The sequence below is a fragment of the Solea senegalensis genome, linkage group LG6 (genome assembly GCF_019176455.1).
Source record: "Solea senegalensis isolate Sse05_10M linkage group LG6, IFAPA_SoseM_1, whole genome shotgun sequence".
Taxonomy (NCBI): Eukaryota; Metazoa; Chordata; class Actinopteri; order Pleuronectiformes; family Soleidae; genus Solea; species Solea senegalensis.
In genome coordinates, this window is record NC_058026.1 from 2,742,586 (window position 1) to 2,752,433 (window position 9,848).

Genomic DNA, 9,848 nt, shown 5'->3' on the forward strand with positions numbered 1-9,848 from the left:
TATATATATATATACAAGTTTTATTCAAACTTAAATAACACATACTGGCACCAATCAGTAGAGCATGGAACTCTTAATCTCAGGGTTGTGGGTTTGAGTCCAATGTCCAAAAGCCAGACCCCAATCCTAATCTTACCACAAACTATCACCACAGCCTTATAACTGAGCTTCTCCCTTGTTAGGACCAGGTTTTTGGTCTGCTGGTCCTGACATGGTCCTAAAGAGGTCACAGAGACAAGTACTCACACATAGGCAGACAAACACACACACACACATACACACAATGCTGGTGCTAAGCCATGGTCATGTGCACGGCTGAATAGGAAACGTGTGATTCCTGTCACTGCTGGAGAAAGAGGAGGGAATGAGAAAGGGAGGAGGTCCATTCCTGTTGGATTAGGAAGGAAAATGCAGCCTTGTTTGCAGCCGCTCTGAGGACTGAGGACTCAGCCTCACTGTTACAGCGTCTATGTTTCCAAATGTTCCTTTATACCCCGTCTCTGTTGTAAGTCTTTCGGCTGAAGCCACGATTCTGCGAGTCTGTTTCTTTCCCCCAGTGATTTGTTTTTTGAATGAATCTCTTCTCTAGATGCAGAGGGGAGGCAACGTGCCTGTGGCCTGCAGGAAAGTGAGGACAGTCCACGCGATAATGACGTTCAACGTTCTCGTCTGTCTCCTGATAGGCCTGCTGTGGAACCTCGGACCCGACAAACCTGGCCGCCATGTGGTGCAGATCCCGTCTGGGAGGTTTTGGCGCCCACAGGTCCTGAGCACGGCGTTCTGGAACAAGGAGCAGCAGCGCCTAGACTTCATCCACAACCCTCTCTTCCTCTCAGATGGCCAGCTGCCTGGTTGGCTGAACGACACCAGGCCACGCGACCCCTGTGAACCAGACCACAGGGTTCTCAAACAGATCTCGGACTACAACTCCCTGCCCGGCCGATTCCAGGATTTCCTTTTGCACATGCGCTGCAGGACGTATCACATGCTGATAAATCAGCCTCGCGTCTGTGATGAAAAACCCTTCCTGTTGCTGGCGGTCAAGTCTCTGGTACCTCACTTTGACCGCCGGCAGGCTATTCGTGAAACATGGGGACGCCGCGGCGTCTTCGCCAATCGGACAGTGGTCACGGTGTTTCTGCTCGGTCACGCCATGTCTGTAGACCACTTCCCAGACCTGCTGGAGATGCTGGTCCACGAGGCGGACCTTTACAAAGACCTCCTCCAGTGGGACTACAGGGACACCTTTTTCAACCTCACTCTAAAGGAGGTCCTCTTCCTGGAGTGGTTTAGTCAAAACTGTCCCCACGCAAAGTTCATCCTCAAGGGAGATGACGACGTCTTCGTCAACACCTATCGGATAATTGAGCACCTTGAAGGCGTGTCAGAGACTAAGGCCAGAGATTTCTTTATAGGAGATGTAATCAGTAACGCTGGCCCACACCGGGACAGGAAACTCAAGTACTTTATCCCTGAGAGTGTGTTTGTGGGGCAGTACCCGCCGTACGCCGGCGGCGGTGGATACCTGTACTCTGGCCATTTAGCGCTACGCCTTTACAACGTTTGCCGCCAGGTAGCCTTGTATCCCATCGATGACGTGTACACGGGAATGTGTCTGATGAAGCTGGGTCTGGTTCCAGAGAAGCACGATGGCTTCAGGACATTTGACATCGACGAGAAGTACCGGTCAAACACGTGCGTCTACAGGAGACTGATGTTGGTTCACAGCCGGACACTGCGGGAGATTCTGAGGATTTGGTCGTGGATTGTTCATCCTGAGCTGGTGTGTCAGTGAAGTCAGCGTCATTGAAAAGCACCTTAAAGTGGTGTGGGTCTTTTAGGTGTGGTCATATGAGGCACTGACACAAAGTTTGGCAGTGTGAGCGCCTCCAGTTTGAGTCACGGATGCTCACTTTCCCGGAAAACAAGGAAAAAACTGATTTCAACCATTTACAAAGTAATAAAAATCTACTACAATATCTACAGAACATTTCACGTCTTTATCTCACCACTAGACAGACTTTACCAACAGGAAACTGAAGGTTATAAAACACTCACTCTCCCACACCAAACCTCATAGAGAAAACCAGTGATTTTACCATCACACACACAGGAGTTGTTGATCCACTGCTGCCTCCATCACTAAGCTCAAATTAGTTATTTTGTCATATCAGTGTTTGAAATCCTTTGTTCAGATTTACCTCAGTGACTCAAAGTGACCACACGAGGCAGCAGAGGACCAGCAGCTCCTGTGTCCCCGTGAGCTAAAATCACTGATTTTCTCTATGGACTTTGATGTGGGAGAGTGAGTGGTTTACAAACCTCACTCTATATTACATCTGCAAGATGTAATTAATAAACTTCATATACATGTACAAATATACACTTTTATATGTGTGTGTGCCTATATTTCTTATCTTTTTGATCAATAAACATCAAATATATTCTGTATTTAGTTTGTGTGCATACAAATATTTAATATAAATCATTATTTCAATAAAATCCTTTGGAATCTTGCCGATATTGTTAGATACAGTAAAAACAAAAAAAGCCCATGTGTGTAAGCTCAGTTGTGTTTGTTGCCAGGCAACAGTGACCTCTGCTGGACAAGCGTGGCACATGACAGCCAATCAGCAGACTGATGAATTCCACCTGCTCACAGACAGCTGAGAGAGAAAAATTCAGCTGCTCTTCACCTCTTCCCAGATCCCAGTTGTTTTACTGAGAAAATGCGACTCAGGAACATGTTAAAGTCAAAGACTGTGCTTCTGCTCACGCTCCAGCTCCTCTTCTTTTGGTTGTCCTGGAAACGCTGTGCTGCACAGGTACACGTGCACTGCCGTCCTCTGTCAAACCACTGTGATCATGCTTTAAAGGCTGAGTGTAACGTCACGTTCATTCTGACTGTAGGTGGACACTGAAGAAGCCAACGAGCCTCCAGGTGAGACCAGGCTTCTCTTTTGTCATTGGATTTCACAGGTAAATGTTTTGTTTATTTATTTTTCCTCTCCATTATTTACTATTTGAGGAACGACAGCTTCAGGTGTGTGAAGGGTAAACAAAGAAAGTCAACCTGTGTCTTACATTACTGTGTGGTTAAAGGGATTTTGAAGTGTTTTTTTTTTAACTTTATTATTGGGGCAGCCTGTGGCCAAGTGGAAAGGGAACTTGACTTGTAACCAGAAGGTCGCCGGTTCAAATCCCCACCCGGCCAAAAAGGGTTGGGGTACCCCTGAGCAAGGTACCCATCCCCCCAATGCTCCCCGGGCGCCACTCAGTGTGGCAGCCCACTGCTCCTAATTCTAGGATGGGTCAAAATGCAGAGGAATACTTTCCCTAAGGGGATTAATAAAAACTAACTAACTAACTAATTACTTAAGTAAAAGTCTCAAAGTATACGACATTTACTGTACTTGAGTATCAAAAGTATTTCTTTTATATGAAATATCCTTAAGTTTAGAATTGCCTTCCACTTGAAGGTTGTGGGTTAAATTTCTGTCCTTGAGCTAAGACACTTGACCCCATATTGAAGCGTGTGAATGGGTGAAAACTGTAGTGTTAACTAGAAAAGCTCTATATAAATACAGACCATAATACTAATTCTTCTCCTTCTGATTTTATTTGGTAGTAGTGATTAACAAAGATAGTTAGAGGAAATGTAGTGGAGTAAAAGTACAAGAATCTTGTACTCAAGTACAGTAAAAGTGATCAGCACTGTTTTTTTTGGTGCTTTTCCATCAGTGATAGTACCTGGTGTTTTTTTTTTTGTTTGTTTTTATAAGTACCTGCTATGACGAGGTAGAAGCTGAGCCAACACTAACAACAATGTCCAACTTTAGATCAGTTAAAAAGACCTAAAAATCCTGAAAAATGCTTTAATCTCCAAAGTTTAGCAAAGGAAATGTTTAAAATGTTAACATTTTGGAGTCTGGTGTATTTAGCGACAGCACTGCTGAAAGAGGTATTTCAGTTCAAGATGGAGTCTGTGCTCCTCTGATTCTAATGATTCAGTTTCACCCAAAACAACTGCTTCAATGTTAAGTCACTCGTTTGTGTCGCATAGAAACCACGTCACGGCAGTTTCACGCAGCCGTGCTGTGATGACTCCGCCCACGTTGAGGAGGTACTGCGGTAATGGAAAATCATACCAAACTGTGTAGAGTCGAGCCATGCCGGGACTATGTAGCGCCACTTGTGTCTCATGCTGATTCCTGGCACGGGGGGCGCTCATATCATAGTCAGAGTTGAATATGTTAAAACCTCATGCAACCAGATCAAACCGCTCAACTATCACTTTGAGAAATCAAAGTTTAGCTCAGTGCGTCTCAAGTCAAGTCATGGCGTAGCTTTAGAGCATTGTATAATTTGTGGTGCACATATTTAAATTAGCAGGAACATGTAAAGCCACTGGTTTCTTCCTTAGATGAACACGGAGGTCACGGCGACGCCTTCTTCGCCCTGCGGAGCTGCCACCAGCTGCTGCGCGGAGACAGTGGTGAGTTCTTCTCGCCGGACTACCTGTGCTCCAACCCGTCCCTGTGGTGCAACTGGACCATCCAAGTGGATCCTGGGAAAAGGATTCATCTCCACTTGGAGGACTTGACCCCAGACAACACTTGCCACCTCAAACAGGACCAGGTCCACGTGGACGAGCCCGGCAGCCGTTTTGGTGTACATGAGATCCTGGAGAAATGCTGGCAGGAGGCCAAGTACACCACAACCACCAACACGGTGAATGTGGTGCTGCTGATTGGCCGCTGGCCCAACTCGCCCTACAGGGGCTTCTACAGTCGATACCAGGCGTTTGGACTGCCAGTCATGTACAACCCACAGGAAGTCTTCATAGAGAGAGATGAGAGGTCAGAACCAACCCTGGACGTCACTGACTTTGGAACCGTCATCGACAACGAGCACATCGGGTCAAAAACGGATTTTGATGTGATGTACGATTATTACGATCAGCATTCAGCCATGACTGATGAGGAGACATGGGAGTCTGAGGACGGCACCAACACAGAAGCTGAGGTGGGTGAACGCCAATTCTGCATGGTACCTGAGAACATGGTCAGAATAGTCGTAAATAGAGTAAAGCGGTATGGTCAGGGTGTAACTAGACCGGTTCCACCCACGACAGTCAGCTGACTGGGCAACAGAAAAACGTCACTCCCTGCGATTGGTGTAAATATCCCATGGAACCATGATGGAGCATGTGACCTGGATGACTGAGAACACTATCATTCATCAGGTCAGGATTATTATAGAAGGCAAAGGGTCACAACCATCGTCCATATGAAAAAAGTTGACATAGTCTTTTGGTTTGGAAAGAACCCTCAGAAGTAGGATTGAAACTTAGCCAGCAGGGGGCAACGTTCTCAGTTCTAAAGAGAAGACTCACATCTCAAACTTATTTGAGATTGAGTATACGCCTTGAGAGGGTGAAGTCACCTCCCACTTCAAAGAAGCGTGACCCCACAGACATTGGGTCACGTCTGATCAATGATCCGTAGTTGACCGCGTTCCACTGAGAAGTCGGAAAGAACCATGGATGAAGACATTCCAACTACAACTGGAATGTGACATAATCCCGCTCGTATCCTGAGACCCTCTAGTTATGTTTGGTCACACTCATGTTTCTCTTCATTTGAACCTGAATCAGTTTTTGAGAATGCTAAAGTAAAGATGAGAGAGTGGAGAATTCTGTGGAATATGAAACTTTTAAATTTAAATAAATAAAGTTCATCATTGTTATTGTTATCCATTTTTAAACGGCAGCAAATCTCACTGTCCTTCTCCTCAGGTTGGTGAAAACCTCCATCCACCGTCGGGGTGGAACTTCAGTCACGTCTTCCCAATCACAGCTGTTCCCACACTCCCAGTGTCCATACCCGGAACGTCCCGTTCAGAGAGAGAGCTCACTCACACCCAGTCAAACCGCTTGGACTCGGACGGTCCCACTCATCAGCTCCAACCCAACACACGCCCCCCAGTGGCAGTACGAAGGAACGTGATAGAAGAAGAAGAAGACGTGGAGGATGAGGAGGAGGAGGTGTTTACTGCTGTAGACGTCAACAACAGCACTGAAGTCAGCGAGACCTCGGACCAGCATCCGCCCACCTCAGTGGGACCAGAACCAGAAGAGACCGAACACACTCATCCTCACCCCAACATGGTGGAGCCACTGTTGGACCACAGGCAGCATTGTGAGTACAATCATCACCTGTGCTGATACCTCTGGGCCTCATGGTGTGTTTCAGTTGTAGTCAGAAGTTGGATTTCCAGGAAAGTCTGAGCAGCTGCACCGAGTCCAACATGGTATCCCAAAAAGGGCTAACAATGGTTACTCCAAGGTATTGTTACTCCCAGTTCAGACCTCCAGACTTCTGATTTAACTGGAACTCATCATCGCCCAGAAAACATTGTGGCATTTCCAACTGTTTTTCTATTTTCTTTACTAGTTGGGAATGCAGAGTCGGCGTTTATTTTCTTATTTCTATTCCTGTTCTTTATTTTTTTTTGTGGAAATACTGACTCCGCATCCCCAACCAACCATCTTTTTTGGTTTGGAATGCTAACTTCACATTCCCAAACAGTGTTCCTATTTACTTTATTTGTCGGGAATGCGTTTGTAACTTCAGTGTTCCAGTTTTATTTATTGGTTGGAAATTGTGGACGAGATATTTCTGTTTTCTTTATTATTATAATAACATCACTTATCGGCAATCTCCTTCTTCTCTTGCAGTCCATAGAAATCATTCTGAACTTCCAAACCTTCATGGTGGTGAGTCCTGCACCAAAGTGGTTCTTGAATATCAACAGTACAGTAAAATCCCACCTTCACTCTTTTCTTACTGGTGCTTTAGATCATGTCATCCTGTGTTTGAACTGCCTATCCAGTTTTAAACATTTGGAAAAGCAAGTGATAAATGTTTGATGACACTTGTTTGTGATAAAGGACAAAAATGATTTGATAAAACTATGAACAAACAAAATGTGCATTACTGTTTTCACAAATCTGGGAAAACCATTATTTTTTTCCCTAATGCAACAAAACTTTTCTAAACGGCAGACTTTTCCAACAGGAAACAGAAGTTTGTAAAGCACTCACTTCAAACACCAAAGACACAAAATAAGAAATTTGAACTTACTGGTGGAGGCAGCAGTGGATCAACAACTCCTGTGTACTGTGATGTTAAAATCGCTGATTTTCTTTATGGGGGTTGGTGTGGGAGAGAGAACTTTTTTGCAGTGTTGAAACCGTCGTTGTGTTCTCGCTCTGTGACAGATCAGCTGTTTGAAGTGACCATCGAGGTGGATTTCCGTCCCGATGTGGGCGAATCGTGGGTTTCCGCGGCTACGTTGCTGCTGCCGTCGTTGAAGACTCTGGTGCGTCGCCGAAAACAAACCGAAAACTTGAATATAGCCCTATTTTTTTTTTTTTTGTCTTGATGGAATCTACTCACTAAACCAGGTGTTTGCCTTCAGATCCACGAGCGACTGGAGGCTCTGAACTCACCACTGTCCATGTCTTCGAAAAGAATCCAGAAGTATGATGATTTCCTTGACCAAAGTTGTTGCAATTTACAATGTTGTTAGGTTAACTGCAAATATTTGCTTTCAAATGTCTCTAAAACACACAGAAATCACTCAAACTCACATTTTGGTTAGAAATAATAGGTTTTTCTTTGCCAGGACTGGAAGTTTTAAAACCTTCTCTTATGCATTATTGTTTAGTAATTGATGTGCGTGTGTAGGTTGAATGCAGGGCTGCTGTACATCCTCTGGCTGCAGATTGGACCAGGTTCTGATGGTCCGCAGGTACACAGCATCGTCGACGCCGCTATCCAGGGCCTCAATGCCACAGACGTGGGTGGAGTAATCCACAAGAGGGTGGTTATTGTCTCCACACACACGGGTACAAAAAACACTTGTAGATGTTTACCTTGTTTTTTTCTGATTCAGAATTCAAGTCTGGGATTGCAGCAGTTCCCTCACTCAACAGTCTAAACTTGTATTCGTTAATCCACTCAAAAATGACGGCAAAGCCATAGAATAATAACGCTGACATGTATAAAGGTTCAAAGCGATCGGTAAATGTATGGCAAGGTTATAGGGAAATTCACCAAAAGTCAAAATGGCCAACTTCCTGTTGAGTTGAGGCCATGGTTCTGATAGACTTTTTTGTTTGTCTTGGGGTTTAACATCTTTCTACCAAGTTTCGGAAAATTCAGTGTAACGGTGCAACTCAGTTTTCACCTTAGGGAGTGCTATAGAGCCCTTGGGCAACGCACAGATTCAGGCTCTTGGCCAATATCACATTTTCACCAGACCTGACCTCCGTGCAAAGTTTCAAGAGTTGTTATCCATGTTAACTCCCTCAAAAGTGACGTTTATGCCCCTAGCATTTGTGCTTGGGCCCCTAATAATTCCATGAAGTCTAATTGGTCCTGGTTTTCCTGCAGCAGCCTCTCGTGTGTGTTTGTGTGTCAGATGTGAACGAGTGCAGGACCCAGCTGGTGCTGTGCGATGTCAACGCAGACTGTGCGAACCAGCGTGGTTTGTACTCATGCCACTGCAGACCGGGTTTCCTGGACCAGTCCCGTCTAGGATCTGGAGGAACCTTGTGTGTGGACACGACGGCTGCAGGTACATACTTACTGTGCTTCATGTAAAGAGCCAGTGTGTGAGAGCCTATATCTAAGCTAACAAGCATCTATCTAATCTAACAAGCGATGTATCGCTATCTATCTAAGCTAACAAGCAATCTATATTTATCTAAGCTAACAATCTATCTCTCCTTTTCTAAGCTAAGCGATCTATAAGTTCCGAGTGTCCACACGCAGAGATATGTTTTTTAGAACTTGTCAAATACAAATTACCGCTGCGTCCGGTGTGAAACGCAGCAATAGTTGTCCCAAAAACAAGGCTGAGCTTTCTCTGCTTTAGGTTAGCGTCTGTTTTTCCCCGCAGGTTGCAGCTCAGGCCTGTCGGCTGAGACTAAAGGCGTCTACGTGCTCTTCTTCCTGCTCAGCTGCCTCATCCTGATGCTGCTGGCGGCTGCTGCCATGCTGTACCACCGCCACCACCGGGGGACCTTCCTGGTCCGTTGCCATAGCAGTAGCAGCATGTATCCTCCTGACCCCAACAACAACGGTCACCGCTGTGACGGCTACTCCCACCGCGCCGACACCGAAATGCCCGTGCCTCCCCCGCCTCCCCGCGGCCCCTCCAGAGAGAGTTGGCTCCAGGTGAAGGAGTTGTGTCCGGCTGTGGACCTGCCGCTGCTGCGCTTCACCCCCCTGCAGCCGCCGGACAGCTACATGGAGCCACGGGAGGGCGGGAAGATATGAGGGCAGCCTGGAGGGCGTCTGACCCTCCGTTGATTCAAGTCTTTTTATTTCGTTTTTCTTTGTTTTTTGAAAGTATGATTCTCTCGTCTGCTGTCACATGACTAATTAAAGTCAAAGCAAAAACAGCATTTCCTTGTCTCAGCATTTGCAACAGTAGTCAGCAGTGGTCAGTGCTTTTATTGTGAAAAAAGATGGTTTAACAAAGCCAAATAATTCATTTTACAAAATGTTTTGACTCACATATTTGTCTAAAACAGTCTTTGTAACAAGTTGGGGATGTTACACAGTTCTAGCTGGACTCGACTCGGTTTGGTGTCAGTCGTTGTTTTCCATAACTTCATAGCTCCTCCTCAACACGACAAAAACACAAACTAGTGACTTGTAAAGCAGCTGTTTTGGGTGTAACTGAATCTTTAGATTTGTTTACAGAACCATTCAGTACTTAGTGCATGAACTAAAATACGACAGAACCGGTCGTGATTGGGCTCACGGTTGCTGGCT

General features: G+C 45.6%; 2 protein-coding genes across 2 annotated transcripts; both read left to right on the top strand.

Annotated features, from left to right (window-relative positions):
• The first annotated feature begins 431 nt into the window (after positions 1–431).
• Positions 432–1,977, top strand: LOC122771426 (N-acetyllactosaminide beta-1,3-N-acetylglucosaminyltransferase 2-like). The gene is made up of 2 exons (XM_044028995.1): positions 432–505; positions 590–1,977. The coding sequence occupies exons 1-2, from the start codon at positions 470–472 to the stop codon at positions 1,793–1,795; spliced, it is 1,242 nt and encodes a 413-aa protein (XP_043884930.1). The 5' UTR covers positions 432–469; the 3' UTR covers positions 1,796–1,977.
• A 2,192-nt stretch (positions 1,978–4,169) lies between these two features.
• zgc:66455 (uncharacterized protein LOC393502 homolog) lies at positions 4,170–9,434 on the top strand. The gene is made up of 9 exons (XM_044028173.1): positions 4,170–4,182; positions 4,424–5,025; positions 5,798–6,200; positions 6,740–6,778; positions 7,283–7,383; positions 7,483–7,544; positions 7,752–7,912; positions 8,488–8,643; positions 8,968–9,434. Exons 1-9 carry the CDS (start codon positions 4,170–4,172, stop codon positions 9,345–9,347), a joined length of 1,917 nt encoding a protein of 638 aa, XP_043884108.1. The 3' UTR covers positions 9,348–9,434.
• Positions 9,435–9,848: the final 414 nt, after the last annotated feature.

What these genes read in the sequence shown, in the direction of transcription:
- zgc:66455 (XM_044028173.1), top strand. An exon ending in TCTTCGAAAAGAATCCAGAA is followed by an intron (nt 7,545 to 7,751) that starts GTATGATGATTT and finishes GTGCGTGTGTAG; the next exon opens with GTTGAATGCAGGGCTGCTGT. An exon ending in TATTGTCTCCACACACACGG is followed by an intron (nt 7,913 to 8,487) that starts GTACAAAAAACA and finishes TTTGTGTGTCAG; the next exon opens with ATGTGAACGAGTGCAGGACC.
- LOC122771426 (XM_044028995.1), top strand. Translation starts at nt 470, where the DNA reads ATGTTTCCAAATGTTCCTTTATACCCCGTCTCTGTT. An exon ending in CTTTATACCCCGTCTCTGTT is followed by an intron (nt 506 to 589) that starts GTAAGTCTTTCG and finishes TCTCTTCTCTAG; the next exon opens with ATGCAGAGGGGAGGCAACGT.